The 22,511-nt window shown below is 42.5% G+C and overlaps 1 protein-coding gene across 5 annotated transcripts in view; it reads right to left on the reverse strand.

The window, feature by feature from the left end:
* MARCHF3 (membrane associated ring-CH-type finger 3) overlaps positions 1-22,511 on the reverse strand; it is a 138,000-nt gene that overhangs the window by 35,114 nt on the left and 80,375 nt on the right. For 3 of the 5 annotated variants that reach the window (XM_036310849.1, XM_036310848.1, XM_036310852.1), the window contains one exon: positions 85-328. In XM_036310849.1, coding sequence (XP_036166742.1) covers positions 85-272 — 188 coding nt within the window. In that variant the 5' untranslated portion in view covers positions 273-328. Of the gene's footprint in view, positions 1-84; positions 329-7,178; positions 7,202-8,380; positions 8,443-22,511 lie in introns of those variants that run through there. The other 2 variants (XM_036310850.1, XM_036310851.1) reach the window with 2 other exon arrangements.

Below are 22,511 nucleotides of genomic sequence, written 5' to 3' on the forward strand. Positions count from 1 at the left end.
ACATTCCCTTTTTTTCCCCATCTGACAAAGAGTCCCTCAGATCAATTACATGTTCATTTATTTTACTGTTAATTGTGGTACTACCTCTGGGTGGCAAGAGTCCGTACTACTGTTGACAGCAGCTGCCCGTCCTTGGCCGAAACTTGCATGACATACTGCGGCTGCCCATTCACTAGGCTGCCACAATCCTCCACAGTCTTCACCAGGGGCACAGTTGAGCTGGTGCAGTCTGGCAGCACTTCTGGCAGGTGACTGCAGCGGCTGGTTGTCATGGTAACAGACAGCAATTACTCTGCTAATGGCTTCCGCATTCATACAGGATTTCCATCTAAGAGAGATCAGAAAACAGTTTACTTGGGCAGGGTGGTTAATAGGAAATGGAGAATTACAGGCTACCAACATCATCGTGTCATTATTTAATATAAATAACAGGGGTAGCCTAGACGTGGCTCATTATCTTGTTACCGTTTAATATGCACGCGCACACACACAGAAGTCACAAGAAACAGTGGAGGTGGCTCTGAACAAGACAGCGAGCATGTCAGCGTACATAAACATTAGGATCCCTGCTCTGGGAGAGAGGAGGGAATGATGGCTCCAAAGCCAGATCAGAAGAGAAGATAAGCAGCTCTCCCGCTCTGCACCAGAGAAGCAATAAGTCTTTGTTGACACTCTCTAAAAATTACTAGAATCATTATTACTGATCGCAACTATTTTATTCTTGGAAGCAATTTATTCCCCATGCAGTTTAATTCTGAGATACTAAGATTAATAAAAAGAGAGAGAAAGAGAAAAAAATTAAAAAAAATCTGGCCAACTAACACCTTGTAGGACAATATTTGCCAAACATGAATCATTCAATTAATGAACAACCATTCTGACTTTTGCTATATCTTTGCTTATAATACAACTAGAGGCCCCGTGCATGAAAATCATGCACTGGAGGGGAGGGGGGGTCACTCAGCCTGGCCTGTGCCCTCTCGCAGTCCGGGACCCCTCGGGGTATGTCCACCTGCTGGCTTAGGCCCAATCCCTGTCGGCAGTCAGACATCCCTTTCACAGTCTGGGCTCTCACAGTCCTGGACCCCTCGCTCCTTACCACCTGCCTGCAGCGGAGGCAGGAGAGGCTCCCGCCACTGCTGCTGTGCTCGCCAGCCGTGAACTGCCCCTGTGGGAGCACACTGGCCACCAGGGGCCAGCTCCTGCGTTGAGCATCTTGCCCCCTGGTGGTCAGTGCACATCACAGCAACTGGTCATTCTGTTTGGTTGATTTGCATATTAGGGTTTTGTTATATAGGATTATCTACTTATGTCTTGAAAATTAACCTCCCTTAAAAACTTAACCTATTTTCTTTATTCTTAAGTAAAGTTATTAATAAAATGACTAATTGGATGATCTTATTACATTTTTTCCTAATAGACATTACAATAAATACACTAGTATTGAGTTTTGTTTATTTATGTACTACCTAAAATCTATGGACACTGCATTGTCATAAAGGAACACATAAGAGTATGGAAGAAACTGATAAGTGAGATCTCTACTGCCTATTAAAAATAATCCATTCTTGCCCTAGCCAGTTTGGCTCAGTGGATAGATAGAGCATCAGCCCACAGACTGAAGAGTACTGGGTTAGATTCCGGTCAAGGGCACATACCTAAGTTACAGGTTCCCCAGCCCTGGTCAGGGTGCGTGTAGGAGGCAACCAATCAATATGTCTCTCTCACATTGATGTTTCTGTCTCTCCCTCTCCCTTCCACTCTAAAAATCAATGGAAAAATATCCTCGGGTGAGGATTAACCAAAAAAACAAAAACAAAAACAAAAACAAAACCCCACAATAATAATCCATTCTTAATGACAGCCTTAGCTCCCTGACACATAGTCTATCATGCAAGCTGCTAGGAATTCCGTTTCTGATCTGTGTGGCATGGGCTTGAACTTGACCTCAAGTTCAAGGCAGCGAGGCCCACTGGAGTGAGGAGCCCCACTACATTCAATATTAAATCTCATGTGGAATTATTTATGTCTAAGGGTGAGATGACATAGTTTCCCAGTCCATTCAGTCCATTTCTGCTCAGCCTGTTCCCCTCAAGTTTCTGAGCCCGACACAACCTAGACAGAGGCAGGGTTGGTTGGCAGATGGAGTTCATGGTCAATAACCAGTCTGAATGGTCAAGGCCCCAGGTCTAAATGAATCTTCCCCCCCGAACCCTAAGAGAATTTTTGAAATTCTTGAAAAGGTTGTTTGCTCCCAGATATATGTCTCTACTTATTACACTTTACTTGACTCCTACAAGTCTGGAAAACAGGATCTTCCCAATTTCTAAAAAAATGTGCACCAACTGGACATTCTTAGGATGAGAATGTAATGTTTCCAGATGAACTGAGCTGACACTGTCCCTCCCAACAAGCACGTGTCAAGCAGGCCTGACCACCAAAGACAACGGATGGGAATGGAATCCCTTCCTTGTTGCGGAGGTGTCTGGCTCAGCACGCGCCCTTTCCTGTGCTCCTTGGCTGCCATGAGTCCTCTCATGGTCTGCGGTCTGGCCTCTCCAGGAGCCTTTTGGAACCTTGACAGGGCTGTGAACACCAACTCTATTCTGAGTCCTGAGATGGGGGAAGAGGCAGGGCTGCCATTGTCATGACTCTGGTGGGCTTCTCAACCACCAGGTACTTACTGAGCATTCAAGGAACATACCTAAACAATCAGCTAGTATAGTTTTGCTTTTTAAATAGGAGTTGTTGCTTTTTTTTTTTTTTTAGCACCAGAAAACCAGGAAGTATATGCTATGGAAAGTACAGAAAAGCACCAAGAAAACAATAAAACTAACTCATAACCTCACCACTCAGATAATCGCAGTACACTTTTTGGGTGGCTGTCTTTTTAATTTTTGGCAGAATTGGCAGGGTGGAGTGGATTTGCAGCTGGGGCCAGATAGTGTGGTTTTTATTTTATTTTAACTGAGTTATGGTAGCTCTCAGGCCACAGAAAAAAAGGATGTTCAAAGACCGTCTTCTAAAACTATGTCTAATCCTACTCCCTTGACTTGCCCTTATAAAACCCCATTGACATGATTTTAAATTCTCATGATGCCTCACAGTCACAGAGTGTAACTTCCTGGCACAGCTCTCTTGCTTCACAAGGCAGCCATAGATTAAGAGCCAGGGGTGTCTTGGCAGGAAAAGCAGACACAGTGACCTTCTTGCCACATGGAATCATTATGTCTGGGTGCACTTTGAGCATCTATTTTGGGGTTTTGCATAATTCCAACTCAGAGAGCCAAACGCGTCCTTCCTACACTGGATGGAATTGGAAGAAGGCGGAGGAGGGATGCACAGAGTGAGACCATGAGACCAGGGCTGTCAGTGCTTAGGTCTCTCAGGCGCATAATGTCTCCAAGTTCATTTACTTATAACCTAGACTAAATCCTCATCAAAGGAAGTAGTTCTAAATGCATAACCTCATTTTGCAATGAAATACCCTTAAAACAATTCTAGAAAGCAGCGTTTCCTTTAATCTTATTTTATATCTGTAATTTGACTTCTGGATGATGTACTTCAGTTCACTTCTCTTCTCAAAGGCATCAGGGCTATTATCAGCTATCTATCTCATCAGTTTATTCCATTCACAGTGGGCGCCAGGCACTGAGTTGGGCAAAAAGGAACACAAGGCTCCCCTACTTTGCCTTCTCCTGCAAGCAAGCCCTGACTCTTTCCTTGTGCATCTCTGCAGAACCCTGAGCCCAACTTAGGACCTGGCTGAAGCGAGACTCCAGTCCAGCGCGCACTGAAGGGCACACCAGCACATCCATTGACCAGTATAACCTTGAGATTCTAAGACTGGCATATTGAATCTCCACACTTCTAAAAAAGCTGTCTTTTCTCTCTCTTTTTTGCTCAACCCCTCTACCCCCACCTCCCCACAAAAACAAAACAAAACACCCTGTTTCTTGAGTTGAAAATGGAGTGGAAGGAATCACACAGAGCATGGGCACTTTTGATCATGGTCGGGAAGGCTGAATTGGTTCCAGCCCCAAAGGAGTGAATCTAATCATTGGCTCAGGTGGAGGAGCATAGAAGGGGACATGTTCTCCGCAATCTCCATCAAAAGGAAGCCCAGAGGACTTGATCCAGACATGGGCAGGAGTGGGCCCTGCAGGCTGCATGTACCAACTGGCATGACTATTGCACCTGGGGCAGTGACAAATGGCCCCTGCATTCCCCTGTCTCATTCAGAGCCACCTGGGAAAACAGCAGGCTATTGCCTGGATGCTAAAAAGAGCTGAGCTGTGGGTTTGTAGCCCAGCGCCTGGTCTCTCACGGATCTTTGTGCAAAATTTCAAGCACCATTTGACCACTTTCTTATCACTACTGCTGCTCTTGTGAGAAAATGTCTTTCTTGTCTACCCAAGAATTCTGCTCTCTGGGATTTCTTAGGACAAAAACATGCTGGGAGGGAGTGGTGTCTGTATACACTTGAAACTTCAAATTGTGCTGGTAGGATGGGACCTTTGTTGGTCAGACTTTACACCTTGATAATTTCTTACTCAGGCTGAGAATAAAACATAATTTGGCACTGGCCAAATTCAGCAGCACACAGTGGAAAAAGGTAGATGAGAGGGAAACAATAAAAAAGGAGGGAGGGCTAAATAAATGAAAGCCTGGTTAGACAATTGTTTTTTTCCCCCCACTAAAGACAATTCTTTGTTCTGTATTTTTTTGTGTGTGTCAATTGTTAAGACAAAAAGGACTGCCTGTTAAACTTGACCCCTTTAAAGGACAGAGTGCAGGTTTTACAAAAGCAAGAACCCAACCAGGCTGCAGATAATCGCTGCTGCATTTCTGAACAGGCTGCCATTGTAAGTGATTTCCATGGGAACATGACTGGCGTTATGAGGATGTGTCCAGAGGTCAAGGGGGAAGGGAAGGGAAGGAAAAGGAAGGGAAGGGAAGGGACGTGCAGCCCTCTTGCCTCAGCAGCCCCTGGACCCTCCATAAAGGTCACAGAGTTATGGAAAAAAGTGCTGTTCTTTTTTTGTTGTTGTTAATCCTCACTAGAGGATATCTTTTTCATTGATTTTTTTTTTTAGGGGGAATGGAAGAGAGGGAAAGACAGAGAGAAACATTGATGTGAGAGAAACACATCGATTGATTGCCTCCTGCACACACCCCAACCAGAGCCTGGGCCGGGGAGAAGCCTGCAATCAAGGTATGTACTCTTAATCGGAATCGAACCTGGGACCCTTCGATCTGCAGCCTGTCGCTCTATCCACTGAGCCAAACCGGCTAGGGCTGGGTTTTTTTGTTTTTGTTTTTTAATTTTTATTGATTCCAGACAGGAAGGGGGAGGGGGAGAGAGAGAGAGAGAAACATCAGTGATGAGAGAGATTCATTGATTGGCTGCCTCCTGCACCCCCCCAGTGGATATCAAACCCTCAACCCAGGCATGTGCCTTAAATAGGAATCGAACCAGGACCTACTGGCTCATAGGTCGACGCCCAACCACTGACCCATGCCAGTTGGGCAAAAAACTCTGTTCTTAAAGGTAGGACACCAACCCTGCACCCTGGTTCACTACTCTCAAGGGTAAATCACTCTGTTTCTCAGACTTTGCTGAGATTTCTTGCACATTTGAAAACAGGTTACTAATACTTCCTGAGCCACTCATCTGAGGCCTAAAATAACATGATACTTGTGAACGTGCTTTGTAAATTGCAACAAGCCCCACACAGAGAAAGCTGTATTTTATTACTACATTAAGCTTAATTTCCGCTCTTCTTCTGGCCTGGATGCATCTTGTTTCTGATCCCCATGGCTGGTTGACTCCTACAACACTGCACCTTTTTTTTTTTTTTAATATATTTTATTGATTTTTTACAGAGATGAAGGGAGAGGGAGAGAGTTAGAAACATCGATGAGAGAGAAAGATTGATTCAGCTGCTTCCTGCACACTCTCTGCTGGGGAGGTGCCCGCAACCAAGGTACATGCCCTTGACTGGAATAGAACCTGGGATCCTTCAGTCCGTGGGCCAACACTCTATCCACTGGTTAGGGTAGTGGTTGGCAAACTCATTAGTCAACAGAGCCAAATATCAACAGTACAACAATTGAAATTTCTTTTGAGAGCCAAATTTTTTAAACTTAAACTATATAGGTAAGTACATTGTTATTAACTTAATTTAGAGTACTCCTAAGGCTTAGGAAGAGCAACACTCAAGGGGCCAAAGAGCCGCATGTGGCTCGCGAGTCGCAGTTTGCTGAACACGGGGTTAGGGCAACACTGCACCTTTTGGAACACACTTGAGCCCTGCCAATGGGTCACTCCATCTGTCTTAGAGGGGAAGCACAAAGGGAGTCTCTTCCTTGCATATCCACTTCTCCTTTTCCTTAGCCCTGTCTTTTTCATATTCCTGAGCACACGTTTCATTCTTCCATGAAAATGTTTAGTAAAGATATATGATGGCCCTAGCTGGTTTTGCTCAGTGGATAGAGCGTCGGCCCTTGGGCTAAAGCAGCCGTGGGCAAACTACAGCCCGCGGGCCGGATCCGGCCCATTTGAAATGAATAAAACTAAAAAAAAAAAAAAAAGACCATACCCTTTTATGTAATGATGTTTACTTTGAATTTATATTAGTTCACACAAACACTCCATCCATGCTTTTGTTCCGGCCCTCCGGTCCAGTTTAAGAACCCATTGTGGCCCTCGAGTCAAAAAGTTTGCCCACCCCTGGGCTAAAGGGTCTCAGGTTCGATTCTGGCCAAGGGCACACACCTCTGTTGCAGGCTTGATCCCTGGCCCAGGTCAGGGCTTGTGTGTGAGGCAACCAATTGATGTGTCTCTCACATCAATGTTTCTCTCTCTCTCCCTCCCTTCCACTCTCTCTAAAAGTCAATGGAAAAATATCCTTGGGTGAGGATTAACAAAAAAACAAATAAATAAAAAAGATACATGATGAAAAGCTATTAGGTTTAAGATACTTTAGTGTAGTTGTTACAGCAGCTACCATTATCTTAGCTAGTCTAGCATGTGATAAATACACTAGAAAATAAAACACAAGCCTCTCTCAAGTGCCTTTTCAGGCTCGCTTCTATCAGAACTATATTTTTAGTGCCAAGTCAACTTTAATCTCTTAGATGTAGGATGAGAAGGCTGTGTGCCAGCTGGCACTAACCTGGTCATATGGGCTGCCCAGGCAGTGTCCTGAGCAGGCCCAAGCTTGGATTGGCAGTCTGGAGCAAGATTGTATTTCCAAATGCAACTCTAAATGCCAACTCCAGAGATTATAAGAAGCGGGCTTCTCAGCTTCCAATATGTCCTGGAAGGGTCCGGTCTGTGACACCTCCACCTCCAGAGTTGATCAACGAAGAAAATAAAAGGAGCTAATTTATTTCTTAATTCATTCATCCATTAAAAAATGTTTTTTGAAAACTTACTAGGTTTTCCTGGGAAATGCCTGGTGGTATAGAGTCCATCATTTCAAGTCCTGCTTTACATTTCCCAGGCATAGGCCACTAATGGTCTGGAGTGTTCCCCAGACCCTCCCGGGACTGCAGAGTTGAGGACACCAGCAATCGTGTCCTGCTAGTTCAGGGAAAACCACCAGATGCCTTAGATTTGGGGGAATGAAACTGCAGAACCATGGAAGGGCGAGATGTCTTTCTGCTCCATCAAAGCTGTACTTTACTAACACTGGTCCAGGATTCAGAAGCCTGACCTTACTTTTACACAAGCAAATCTGCTTCAAAAAGGATTTCTAAACTATCCCTTAGCCTTCTTCAAGGATTCTCATGCTCAGGGATCAAGGCCTCCTCTAATGAGACCAGTGAATGGGTGATACAAGTTGGTTGGTGACGGAAATGGGGAAAAAATAGTAATAATGGTCTGTCCAGGAAATTTCCCCTCTGAGTTAGATTTTTAGACTGTGGATTCTAAGAAGAGTCTCTGAGAATAGGAATGCTCTTTGAGGGAACATTTCCTTGGCTTTTCAGGCATGTTATAACCAGACAGCGCGCTGCATGGCTGGTGAACTGACTGAGAGTATTCTGAATGTTCAGAGAAAATGAAGGCAGGCAGGAAATCAAATACTGACCTTGCTTTCCAATGAAAATGGAGCAAATGACTAATTCCAAAACCATTAACATGTAAAAGTGGCATATTTCTTCCGAGAACAGGGCACAAAGGCTCTCCAAGGAGATTGCCGGGACATGATTGCCAGCAACGTTTACGTTTTCAAAAACACGCCAAGGAGACTATTCACTAAGAATGTGTTGCAGCAAAGTAGCTGCTTCATTAAGCTTAAATAGCCGCGGCAGGGCTGTGCTTACAGACCCACGCTACCAAATTATACATTTCTTTTCTGGATGCTTCACTGACCTCATTATGTAGAGCGAAGAATTTGTCATTTCAAATAAAGTGACCATCCACATCTTTATAAACATGACTGTCAGGCGCTTGATGAGTCTGCAAGTGAAACACTGGCTGGCCCAATGAATTAAAAAACAAACAAAAAAAACACAACCCACACACAAACTCTGCTCTTTACTGTCTCATTTATCTCTGCTACATGCTCACTATTACAGAGCAGAATAGGCAGGTGAAATGCCTGCCTGTTTCTGAGCATGACAGAGGTTTTGATTTGGGATAAGGGCCCTTTCTTGAGGAATGTGTAAACACCCATAATGAACTCTGAGAAGAAAAAAAAAATCCAGACCAGCACCAGACAAGCTGGATCTGTAGAGAATTACCGTAACACATTCCCAGTGTACTATTTGAAACATATCTAGAGTTATTTATCACTTTCCATCCAGGTCATTAATTCTGATTCTCAGTCACAGAAATATCAGACTAATCTCCCCCCCCCCCCATTTATAATTACTATATTTTCTTTTCCGCCAGGTACAATCTCCAGTTCTGCTAAAGGCAAATCAAGTAACAATTATTGTATTTACACATACTTTTCCCTCTCAAGCAGTACTCATAAAATTAATTCAGATATTGGAAGCTATCCATTTTTTCATTTAATTTTAATTATATAGATGAAAATGGCAATTAAAAATCCCACAACAACACCGTATGTTCAAAGACACAGTGACAGCTGAATTACACTTGTAAATAACAACTAGCTTCTACACGGAGCCCTGCTGAGCCCGGGAGCTGGTGGGGGAATGGAGCTGCACGGATGAGTTCTGGGAGCTTGGGAACAATCCGGGCATATCAGAAAAGTTTAAACGTCAAATTTAAAAAAAAAAAAACAGAGGAGAGCAGGCAAAATAGAATGAAGTGTTCATGGTACAGTACTTGGAGATGAGAAAAAAATGTGTATTCTTCAAATGATATTCAGTGTGTCCAGTGACAACAGCTACCTGTCCAGCATGGGAAAAGGTGTGGAGGGTATGGCCTGCTGACCAGGGTATCTAATGACACAGGAGAAAAACATGTCAGCTGCAAATGAGAGCTGAACATGTTCTACGAACAAAAGTTCCTAATTTGTGGTTGGGTTCAGACACATTTTCTACCAGCATTTAAGTGAATGTCCCCTAGTAAGGAAGTTGATTTGGGGTCCAGTCCAAGTTGTACCTCACTCTCCTCTGCACAAACAACCCCGTACCAGCAATACAGAATTGCTAATTCTTAACCCCACCTCAGACCATACCCTGGAATAAAGCCAGCTGCCAGCTTATCTTAAACCAGGGTTCCTTGGGGCTTTCCCTATCTGCATTTCACCAAGAGCACTCATTAGGAAGTTGAAGTAGGAAGCTGTAGTCTTGCCCTCTCACAGGGCAGTGTCCAAGCTCTGCCTTCCACCAGGCTGGGGGTAGGGACCCTCTGGAGTGCTTTCAGGCCTGTGATATCCCAAGAGACGTTTGGGGGCATATGTTACCCTACATATACTTGCAAGGAAAACCAAAGTTACTCACCTTGCCAAGGAATATTAAGGAAATGCAGAGCAAAGTATAAAGCTCTTTGGATTTTGCTTTTCAGCCCTGTCGTTGGCATTACAGACTAGGCTCCCTATCATATGTTTCAATTACTGAAATCTGCCAAACCTCATGTTCTTTCACACGAGGTCTGGAGGCCTGTCAGAGTCTCTGGGTGCTTCTGCATTGCCTTTTCACATCTGTGGTTTGGGATTCAGGGGCCCCTTGGGAGCCTTTAGGGGAGAGGAGACACAGCTCTGGTTTCAGATCACGGAGTCCTGGCTTTGAAAGGCCACCTGGAGCTTACCCGTAGAACAATTACTTGGCGCTAAGCCTGGTTTCCTCCTGACACCGAGGGCCTGTGGTAGGTATGTGCTTGGCACGTGGAGGGCACTTGGTAACCCGCTGTGCTTAAGACTGTAGGGCAGCAGTCATCTTACAACAGCCCTGGCCAGGCTGGGGAAAGAGGCCCCTTCCAGAGCCTACCTCTAGGTCCCCTCACCTAGCCTACCTCTCCACACTCCTCCTTACTACTCTCCTATCTTCCCAGGCCAAAAATCCCTCGGAGGCAGAACTGCTGGCATCTGCTTTCACAGTCTTGTATAAACATAGGCAAAAAGCACAGACACAACCCCCTGGAATTACTTTACTCTGTTCTCTACACACACACACACACACACACACACACACACACACACACACACCATAGATTCTTTTTTATTGGTTCCTTAAAATATTTCCTTTTAAATAATCAAGATACAAACAAGCACAAGAAAAAAGTAACACTTAGTCAAGGACTGAGTTAACTGAGATCACTTTATCTTGAATCTCTTCACCTTTGTATATCCTGGATTTTTGAGGACCATGAAATTGGTGGGGGAAAGGCCTCTTTCTTACTTCCTGCTTACCTCAAAACAAAACACCTACTCACTGCAAAGTGCCTACTAATGCCTTCAAAGGTGCCACGAGGTGATATTTTTTCTAAGCACACTCCTCCCTCACACTTGCTCCTTGGGCTGCCTGTCCCAATTCTTGACTTTGGCCCTGTTCCAGCTCAAGGTGCATCTTGACTTTGGCAATTGCATCAGTCCCTCATCTTACATGGCTGCCATCTGTTGGAGTGTTGTTGGCTTTGTCTGGACTTTTTCAGTGGGAGATCCAGCCTACTCTCTCCCCAGTCTTCAGGGGAGTTGAGTGTTCTAGAAATGCCCCAGTGCATCAACTTACACAGAAGGCTGTCTTCCCACCAGAACTTCCCGTAAGCTCCTCAACCACCTAGAAGAAAGGTCCTGAATCAAATATCTGGTCTATTCATTTCTTTGTATACCTAGCTTTGCCAAAAACAATGGGTGAAGTTCCTTCACCTGGTCCTGCCTGTTTGATAGAACCAAAAATAACTGTATATTGACACTGAATGAAATTATTATCCAACACAAAACAACCAAATATTATACAGAGGTCTACCTTTAAATTTTTGTCTGATGGTTGTTTTCCTTCAAAAAAGACAAAAAAATTACAATATATTTTTAATAGTTGCTTAAACATTTGTATTCTTATTGAACTTTTTTTTCTTTTAAATTTCTGCCGGTTTACGACAATTAAATAGGAAACTGTGGCATGAAAAATGACACCAAGCCCTTTCTATTTCTTTCTTATTCAAAGAGTCCATCACACAAGTGTAAAATATGAGCACTGTCATTTTTTTTGGAAGGAGAAGAACATTAATTCTGGCAGCACATTACAATTCCAGTAAGTGGTTAAAAATTACTCTATTAATAGCAATAGTGTGAGTGTGTTTTTCTATTTTCACAGCACTATTAATTTTCTATCATCTAAGTGCTTAATAAATACAATGGGTCTTCACTGACTTCCAGGGTGAAAATAACAGTTATGCCCCCACAGAGTTCACTCATTTGCTTTATGGGCTAAAAATTCTCTAGCATGTCACAAAATAACACAATGTTCCCGCGGACTGTGTTTTATTCTTGAATCTCCAATTTCACTAATAAATGTGAAAAACACATGTAGCCAGATAAGCCCCTGGAGACCAGCCACTGCAGATGCTGAAGAAAGCAAGTTATTTCAGCTAAGATCAGCATTCGCTTTCACAAATTCTCCTCCAACTGCTTGATGTGTGGCAATGTAACTGGTTTCTAGTGACTACCCGAAAGAGCTAACAAAACTAGTTAATTTTTTTAAATAAAAAGGATATTATCAAAAAATTAAGGAAAAAAATCATAAAATTTTAAATATCCAGATAAAGTGACTTTTTCTAGTCACAGCTCCAATAGATCTTCACTATCATCTCTGAGAGAGAACTGTTATTTTTTTCCTTAATATTTTTATAATGAAACATTTCAAACAGAGAGAATACTACAGTAAACCTACATATAGTCCATCATTCCCATCTAATAATCAAAATTTTGCCACACTTGTTGCACTCTCTTTTTCTTTCTCTCATCTTATTAAGATTTTTTTTAAAAAAATAGTTCTTTGTTGTTGAAAGTATTACATATGTCCCCTTTCCCCCCCATTGGCCCCCTCAGCCCCCTCCCCTGCCCCTCCTCCTCTACCTTCCCCCACAGGCCTTCAGCATCCTATTGTCTGTGTCCATGCGTTATGCATATATGCATACAAGGTCTTTGGTTAATTACTTCCCCCGCCTTCCCTCTGAGATTCCACACTCTGTTCAATGCTTCCATGTCTCCGGAATCCTATTAAGATTTTTAAGCAAGTCCCAGAAATTATGTCATTTTACTTCTATATACTTCAGTATAAATTTCTAAAAACATGGACCTTTCTTATATAACCACAAAGCCATTATCATACCTAATAAACAATAATACCTTGGTATCATTTAATACCCAAACTGTAGTCAAATTTCTCCAACTTGAAAAATCATTTATAGTTGGTTTAAATGATCCAAATAGGGTACAAGAGTTGGATGTTCTGTCTCTGAAGTCCCTCTCACTTGGCCGCAGCCACCTCCCCACTCCCCCCATGCCACTGTCTTGCTGAATATACTTTTATAGGGTTCCTCATGAGCCCCGTCTTAATAGCCACTTTCATAATTTGACTTCTTTTGGTATCATTTAACTTGTTCTTATAGCCCCTGTATTTTCTGGAAACTTATTGATCGGTTTGATTAAGTTCAAGTTTAACTCTTAAGCTACAATGCCTCATAGGTGGCATTGTGTCCTTTTCATTCATTGTGTACTTTTCATTACATCACATCGGGAGGCACCTAATGTGTGGCCATCCCACCTTTAGTGGGTTTGGGTGACGGCAGCCTGATTTCTCCGTTGTGAAGTTCCCTATTAACATTTCTAATGGTCCAATCATTAAGTCCATTGGTGATAGTGGTTTGACTCAATTATTTCATTTGGAGGTACAAAGTTATGCTTTTCCAGTTCTAATTTCCCTTCCACATTTAGTGGCTGGAATTCTCATGTGAAGAACATTCCTTCATTAACCAGTGCAATCTGACTTTCCTCAAATACAATATGCACAGAAAAGGCAGGACTCATTCTTTCCTTTGCTAATTTTCAAGAGTAAGGAACTGGTGTCTTAGTTTTATCCTATAGTGACTGAGTTGTCTTTGTTGTTTATATTATTCTTAAAGGTCCACTTGTCTTTACGTAAGTAAAAAACCTTTGCCCCATTAATAATCCTTCTTCTTGAGCACAGAGAGCTGGATTTGTGATTTAAAGGGGCACACAGTAAGTCCAGGGCAGTGATGGCGAACCTTTTGAGCTTGGCATGTCAGCATTTTGAAAAACCCTAACTTAACTCTGGTGCCGTGTCACATATAGAAATTTTTTGATATTTGCAACCATAGTAAAACAAAGATTTATATTTTTGATATTTATTTTATATATTTAAATGCCATTTAACAAAGAAAAAATCAACCAAAAACATGAGTTTTCATGTCACCTCTGACACGCGTGTCATAGGTTCGCCATCACTGGTCCAGGGCATGGTCCCTGCCATCTTGCAGCACTCTCAGTAGAAAAGACAGGCGCTGTTTCCCTCACTTGTTTTGGTATCTGACTCTCATCTTTATGATTGATACAGTCTTTCGTTAGGCTCAACACTCCTGCATTTACTGATCCCTTAGGAAAATGAGAACAATTCTAAAATATCCTCTCTTTTGCTTATTGTGGCTGAGCAGTGGTGTCATGTGGTGTCACTTGGCCCTGTAGGCTTCCACTTTCATATTATTTGCTAGATACATCTGAAGACACCTCAAGCATGTGTAAGCAGGTGGGAAGAACTACTCCCTTCAGAATGACTAGTTGAGACCACCTGAGCTGTATCAGCTTGAGCTTTGTCCGTGACTCATCAGTGAAGTTGCAGGTGCCATCTGGCATGGCCACACCCTGCTCCAGGCTTGCAATGGTGACACATTAACACACTGGGCAAGCTCCCACTGGGGGAAGAATATGCACTGTGGGTAAAGTCTGCACATGTATGAGAAACAGCTCCCTTTTCTTCTTCTCACTAATAAGAGTGAGAATGTTTGGGCCATTCATAGGTATTCCCCACAGAGGCACTTATAAGTCTTCTTTAACAATGGCTGACAAGTGTCTCTGAGACCCATAGGAATCCAGGGTCTTTCCTTTTTTGCTCTCCTAAGAGCAGAGGCATTTTCTGCCCATTATCACCTTGTTTTACTGACAGGCAGCTGTCAGTTAGACATTAAAAAAGAGTGATCACGGGAAGATAATATGCAGCCTCTGTCCACACACTTCAAGAGAGAGGTACTCATGAAAAATGTGTATTTTGGGAAACCTAGATGCTCATGTGCCCATCTGCACTCCTAGTTAGCTTGAAATTCAGTGAAAAATCACAAAACAGTGAGAAGAAAAATAACAGCGGGATGGAATCAGAGGAGATTCCTAAATGGCCCTGTAGACACCAGTGTGGGGGGTCGCTGCTGTACACAGGAGGGAAATGGGCTGAGAAATGCATGCCAAAACGCATGAGCAGGATGGAAGCAGCTCTTTTCTGGCTTCCTTGGAACTCACTGAGAGCTGCTAAACCCAGGAATGGGTGGTAAATAACTCTGTGACTATAATGAAGGACTTTCACACATTCATATACTCTCTTTTGAAATAAAGGTGAAAAGGGAAGTGCACACTTTAAATAAACTAATAAAAGCAATTCAACACCCACTGAGAATCCTTCTAGCAAATAGTTCTCTGTCAGAAGTAATAGTGTTACTCAGATAGCTGGACCTCTAGTTATATTTTAAGGTCCTGACCTCTTGGCTAATGAAAATAAAAGCATATCTTTACACACACACACACACACACACACACACACACACACACACACACATGCCCTATACCAGTGATGGCAAACCTATGACATGCATGTCAGAGGTGACACACGAACTCATTTTTTTGGTTGATTTTCCTTTGTTAAATGGCATTTAAAGATATAAAATAAATATCAAAAATATAAATCTTTGTTTTACTATGGTTGCAAATATCAAAAAATTTCTATATGTGACATGGCACCAGAGTTAAGTTAGGGTTTTTCAAAATGCTGACACGCCTAGCTCAAAGGTTTGCCATCACTGACCTATACAATGCCATCTTTTATTTTCAATTCAATAAAACTTTAACTTATTCAACAAATCTAATCTAATAAAAGAGAAACATGCAAATTGATCATACCTTCGCTATGCCCAAGCCATGCCCACCAGCCAATCAGAGCGACTATATGCAAATTAACCCAACCAAGATGGCGGCCGGCAGCCATGGACCTGGAGCAAGCAGGAGGCTTGGTTGCCCCGGCGATGGAGGAAGTCAAGCTTCCCGCCTGCCTTGGCTGCTGTGGCCTCCGCTAAAGGCAACAAAGTTTCAATTATAGAAGATAAATAAATCCCAGATACCTGCTTCCAGCCAGCCCCCACTGGAAGCTTGGGTGGCTGGGGGCCGTGGCCAGCCTGCAAACAGCCATCAGCCCCTCACCCAGGCTGGCCAGGCACCCCAGTGGGACCCCCACTCTGATCCAGGACACCCATCAGGGCAAAACAGCCGGCCTCCACCCATGCACCAGGCCTCTATCCTATATAATAAAAGGGTAATATGCAAGTTGACCCTAACAGCAGAAAGACTGGGAATGACTGGTCACTATGACACACACTGACCACCAGGGGCAGACGCTCAATGTAGGAGCTGCCCCCTGGGTCAGTGCACTCCCACAGGGGGAGCTCTGCTCAGCCACAGCCAGGCTGATGGCTGCCAGCACAGCGGTGGTGGTGGGAGCCTCTCCCGCCTCCTCAGCAGCACTAAGGTGTCCGACTGCGGCTTAGGCCTCCTCCCTGCTGGCAAGTGGACATCCCCTGAGGCTCCTGGGCTGCCAGAGGGATGTCTGATGGCCAGCTTAGGCCCGCTCCCTGGGGCCAGCAGGTGGTCATCCCCCGAGGGGTCCCAGACTGTGAGAGGGCAAAGGCCGGGCTGAGGGACCCCCTGAGTGCACAAATTTTTGTGCACCGGGCCTCTAGTGATTATAATATAATGCTATCCATATGCTAACAATTCGCCATAATTCTTACCATTCTGGACTCAGTCACAGAGCTTAGGGCAGCTGAAGTGTAATCCAGACTGCAAACTTCTAATATGAGCACAATAGGGAAGAAAATACATGCCACCATAACCAGTGGTAATAATCAGCTTGACTACCGATAGAAGCCAGAAGTCACTAGCCTCACCAGTGAAAAGTGTTAGAATTTTCTTTTTAAAAAACGAAGTAGAGGAATGCTATTTACTGCAGTGGTTCAGCATGTGAGCCGTGGAATTAACCTCTTTGGTTTGAAACCCAGCTTTTCCATCTATTAGTTATGTCTCATCAAGTTGGGGATAAAATGGTGCCCAACCTCCTATTTTAGGATTAAATGAAATTACTTATGTAACGCTAGCACAGACATTCCTTGGCACACAGCAAACACTGCTAGCTGCCATTATTGTGTGAGGGCCACAGCAACTTCAAATATCACAAGGGTATACTATTGCTTTTGATACTTCTGTCTAAGCCAAAAGGCATTTACCACAAAACTGACACTAATATAGGAGAAAACACAGTACTTTGAGAAGCAGAGTGGAGGAGCAGAAAAAAACACGAGCTTGGGAATCAGGTACATGGCTTTGAATACTGGCTTTTGCCACCAGTTACTCCTGTGCAATCTTGGATAACTAACTTACGTTAATTTGCCCATCTGTAAAAAAGGCAAGTGCCTCCCATAGAGAATCATTGTGCAAATTAGCCCAAGTGTCTTGTCCAGTGGGTACCCACTCAGTGGTATCTCTCATTATTATTAGAATATTATATATGGCTCTGGAGAGGGACAGAGGCGGGCCTGATGAATTTAGCCACTGGATGCTGTGATCCTGAACTGGGGCAGAAGGGCCAGAACTTACTGGAAAAACATTGAGGTGAGACTGAACACAAATACCAGGCACACCTAAAACAATTAAGTGTGACTGTAAGGTGAAGTGTGCAGAGAATATTACCTTAAAACACAGCATCAATACAACAGAGAACAGAATATTGTCTCCCTTTGTTTTTGCTAGAGGGCTAATATGAGGCTCTGAGGAGCCAGGTCGGCCAGTATACCTCTGTAACTTTCCCTTTATCCTCCCTGGGTTTGTCTAAGGGCCAGGTACCATTTTAGCCCCAGAATGAGGTAGCGACTCAGAAGCAGGATAGATACAGACGAATGAATGGTGGCCTTCTTTTCTGGGGAGGATGGTTCTTTGCAGGGGAAAACCAAGCTGAGTTTGTAATTCCACTTGCATCGGTTGATGTCAACATTCCCAGAACCAGGCACTCTCTTTATCTTGTTTACACAGCACTCAGCCCAGGGCCCACTTATATGTTTACCAGGTAGCTTAGGGAGAAATGCATGTTCTTTTAATAAAACAGGAACATGTGGGAGGGGAAATTTACAACATTTTGGGTATCTGGGTCATAAGGATCCGGACACTAGAAAGAAGCCGGAATACACTGCATCATGATTATACACTGCATCATGATTTTTATTAAGTTCTCTTTTCTAGGTGATATAAAATGTGTCCTGTCTGCTGGAAGAGAAAATGCAACTAAAATTAATCCATGATGACAGCGTGTATGTATGCAAACAAGACATGCTGACTTCTCTAGCTTGGTCTGTCCATAAATTGGACTCATTTCTCAGATTTACAAATGATGATCACTGTGGTAAATTCAATAACAGAACTTCCTGCTCTAACCATGGCATTCTCCTCAGTATCTTTTTAGAGCCCTTAAGTGGTTTTGATGTACAGGAAACGAAAAGCGGGCAGATTAAAAGTTACACAAATAATGAAGATGAGTTCCTAGGCAAATTACCCATTACTGTGGAGGTTTTGAGATATTTTCATTAAAACGAGTAAAAAGGCCATCTTTTTAGATACTTGTGTATCTACAGATGATTGTGAACTCGTTCTCTTTATTTCTTTCCAGCTCCCATAAGCCTCTTTTATTAGTTTCAAGGAATAAAGCTCCAATCTGCTTCAATAAACTGTATTATTTTTTAACTACAAAACCATACACAGTTTCTTTACATGAGCAATCTTCTTTAATGGCAATGCAGTCATTGGGAAAACTCCATTAAAAGGTATACTTTATAGACTTTCCTTCTACCTTCTAGCCCTCTCTATTCAGAAAAAGCCCCACAATGTTATTAAGACCATTGCTTTTTCACAAGTACCTGGCATATAATTAGCACTTAAAAATATTTGTTGACTCATTGAATAAATATATAAATTCACTATCTTGACATCAAATTCTGGATCCAGGTTTAAAGTCACACAATCATAGGGCTGACACAGACCTCTCACTTAGATACACACTACCCTCTATATGACTTACCCACCTTCTAAGCCAGCCATGGGCAAACTACGGCCCGCAGGCCGGATCCAGCCCGTTTGAAATGAATAAAACTAAAAACAAAACAAAACAAAACAAAAAACCATACCCTTTTATGTAATGATGTTTACTTTGAATTTATATTAGTTCACACAAACACTCCATCCATGCTTTTGTTCTGGCCCTCCGGTCCAGTTTAAGAACCCATTGTGGCCCTCGAGTCAAAAAGTTTGCCCACCCCTGTTAAGTAGTCTAGTATCCCTTCTATTTGATGGTTGTCTATATATTTTTTCCTTGAATTTGAATAATCTTTATGTTTATTACCAAACTTGAAATCAGGCAATCCCATCTATAGATCGTTTAGGAAAATTAACAGGCAGACCATGATTTTGAACTCTTAACCTAGAAATGGCTAGCAATTATCTCTTGAACAAAGAATTTCTAATTCCCCTCCCTATTCACCCATATACACTTAGTATCCTTAAGTTGATATGGACAGTATTGTTTAAAAATGAAAGTAAAAATAAATGTATGACTAAATGACTGAATGGGTAGATAAAGATTCAAAATACTCCAGAGGTAAAGCAATTCCCATCAATCCAAGACACTTTGGAAGTGCAAAAAAGGAGAATCGCTGGTTTGAGTTGAAATGGTACCATTACTTCCATACTCAGAAAAACTATTAGGTGATTGGACTCTTATGAGCTACTGTTGCAATCTTTAACTTAACCCCGCATTCCTGGAATAAACCTTCCCCTTCCCCTTCCCGTTCCCCTTCCCCTTCCCCTTCCCCTTCCCCTTCCCCTTCCCCTTCCCCTTCCCCTCCCTCCTCCTTCCTTCATTCCCTCATTCCCTCATTCCCTCCTGCTAATCCTCACCTGAGGATATTTTTCCATTGATTTTTAGGGAGAATGGAAGAGAGAGGGAAAGACAGAGAGAAACATCAATGTAAGAGAAACACATTGATTGGTTGCCTCCTGCACGAGCCCCACCAAGGTCCGGGCCGGGGAGGAGCCTGCAACCAAGGCATGTGCCCTTGACTGGAATCAAACCTGGGACCCTTTGGTCTGCAGGCCAATGCTCTATCCACTGAGCCAAACTGGCTAGAGCAGCCGTGGGCCGGATCTGGCCCGTTTGAAATGAATAAAACAAAACAAAAAAAAAGACCGTACCCTTTTATGTAATGATGTTTACTTTGAATTTATATTAGTTCACACAAACACTCCATCCATGCTTTTGTTCCGCCCCCCCCCCCCCCCCCCCCCCCCCCCCCGTCCAGTTTAAGAACCTATTGTGGCCCTCGAGTCAAAAAGTTTGCTCACCCCTGGGCTAGAGCATAGTGTATTTGCATGTTGAGGAAGTCTTGCCCATTCTATTTCTGATTGATATCAACTTGCAAAACCACCAGAAGCATCTACTATTGTAAAGAAACATGTTTTTTTTGTTGTAGTGAATGGTTGGGATAGACAGGCAGGCAAAGGTGACATGAGTGTAGGGTGTGATAGTTAATTTTATGTGTCAACTTGACTGGGCCACAGGGTGCCCAGATATTTGGCCAAATATTATCCTGGTGTTTCTGAAGATATTGTTGGAAAAGTTTAACATTTAAATTGAGAGACTGAGTAAAACAGGTTATTCTTTTTTTTTTAAAAGCTACTTTAACTTGATAGTACACACATTTATTTTTATTTTTTTATTGATTTTTTACAGAGAGGAAGGGAGAGGGATAGAGTTAGAAACATCGATCAGCTGCCTCCTGCACACCCCCTACTGGGGATGTGCCTGTAACCAAGGTACATGCCCTTGACCGGATTCGAACCTGGGACCTTTCAGTCTGCAGACCGATGCTCTATCCACTGAGCCAAACCAGTTAGGGCAAAACAAATTATTCTTAATGTGGGATGGCCTCATCCAATCAATTGAAGGTAAAAGGCGGACTCTCTCCTGAAGAAGAGGGAATTCCTCCTGCCTGACAGCCATTCAACTGGGACATCAATATTTCAGATTCAAACGGAAACATTGGCTTTCCTTTGGCCTCAAACCTGCCGGCCTATGGCCAGGAATGTAGACCATCAGCTCTCCTGAGTCTCCAGCTTGCCAACTCACCCTGCAGATCTTGGAACTTGTCAGCCTCTATTATCACATAAGCCAATTCCTTACAATAAATATCATTCTATTCTATCTATCTATCTATCTATCTATCTATCTATCTATCTATCATCATCTATTTCTCTGAAGACTGCTGACTAATACAGCATAAACAACCAAAAAGCTGATAATCTAAAAAAGTATATATACATATACATATACATCTTTGAAAAATCCATAAAGTAAAACTTAAGCAAATTCTCAATTACCTTCTTGATGATGCTCAGGCTATGTATGATCCCTGATCACACATTAGGAGCGTGGATGCCTGGGGTGTGCTAGGTGGAGATGACACAGGCTGTTCTCAGCCTGGGTGATGAGCCCTCACACATACTGAAAAGCAATCTGGTGGTAAGTACTAAAAGCTTCAAAATGGTTGTGCCTTTCCTTTTAGGGAACTATTTTTAGGATATAATGTTTGAGCCTTTCCTCCAAGGAATATATTTTAGGGACATAATCAGAAGTGCAGTGTTTCTTTCTAGTAAGACAAAACAATTGTCCAACAGTTGGGAAAAGGTTAGAGTACATCCATAAAATGGATCATAACATTACTTTTGTAATAGGTGTTTAATGGCACTGGAAAATAAAATATAAAGCAACGTAAAAAGAAGTAGGATATATGAGTATTTATATCTATAATTTCAACTACCAAAGGGAAAGACGGTGTACCCACATGTAAGTAGTGGTTCTCTCTGGGTAATAAGTGATTCTTATTTTACTTTTATTGTTTATGTTTTTAGTATTTTTAAAATTTTTGAAAATGAAAATATTTTTATCATATCTGGAAAAAAAGAACAATAAACATTGTATAAACCTCAAGAGGGAAAGCATATTAAGTCACCTCCTTAGACAACCAAACCAAACCAGAGCAAGCCTACCAAAATTCAAAAAAGCACACCCCATCATCATAAATAATTCAAACAAGTAACCAAGAGGACTTCCTTTATCCCATAGATTCAGACATGACATTACAGATATCCAGGGAAGGAAGTCAGCAAACCCTCTCCAAGCATCTGCTCCAGGGAGGAGCTGGTTTTGTGGGAAGACCCAGGTTAGTGACTGGATCCTCCAGCCGCTTCTCCACACATAGATGGCAGCCACAGATGTCAATGTGGAGAGACAAAATGACCCAGCTGGAATACTCCTCTCTCTCTCTTCTCTCCCACATAAATATAATGTGCCTAAATTAACATTTGACTGGCTTTTTTCTTTTTAACCAGGAACATACTAATTTCCATTAAAAATCCATATACTTAATGTGAATCATTTTCTTGCTACAAGACAAGTCTATAAACAGGAGCTGTAATCATCAGCCTGTTTGGGATTTATATAACCAAATTGACTGGCTCTCAACTGTACATTTTAACCATGTGACCTTACGAGAATGGGTGAATATTTTCACTTCTGTTTCATAAATGAGAAAATCAAAGGAAAGGAATTTTATGATTTTCTCAACACCCTCAAGTCAGTGGAAGAACCTGATAACTGCATTTTTTGACTCAAATTGCTGTGCCTTGCTACCACTTTTATTATTAATACTGATT

This window comes from Myotis myotis, unplaced genomic scaffold (genome assembly GCF_014108235.1).
Source record: "Myotis myotis isolate mMyoMyo1 unplaced genomic scaffold, mMyoMyo1.p scaffold_m19_p_5, whole genome shotgun sequence".
Taxonomy (NCBI): domain Eukaryota; kingdom Metazoa; phylum Chordata; class Mammalia; order Chiroptera; family Vespertilionidae; genus Myotis; species Myotis myotis.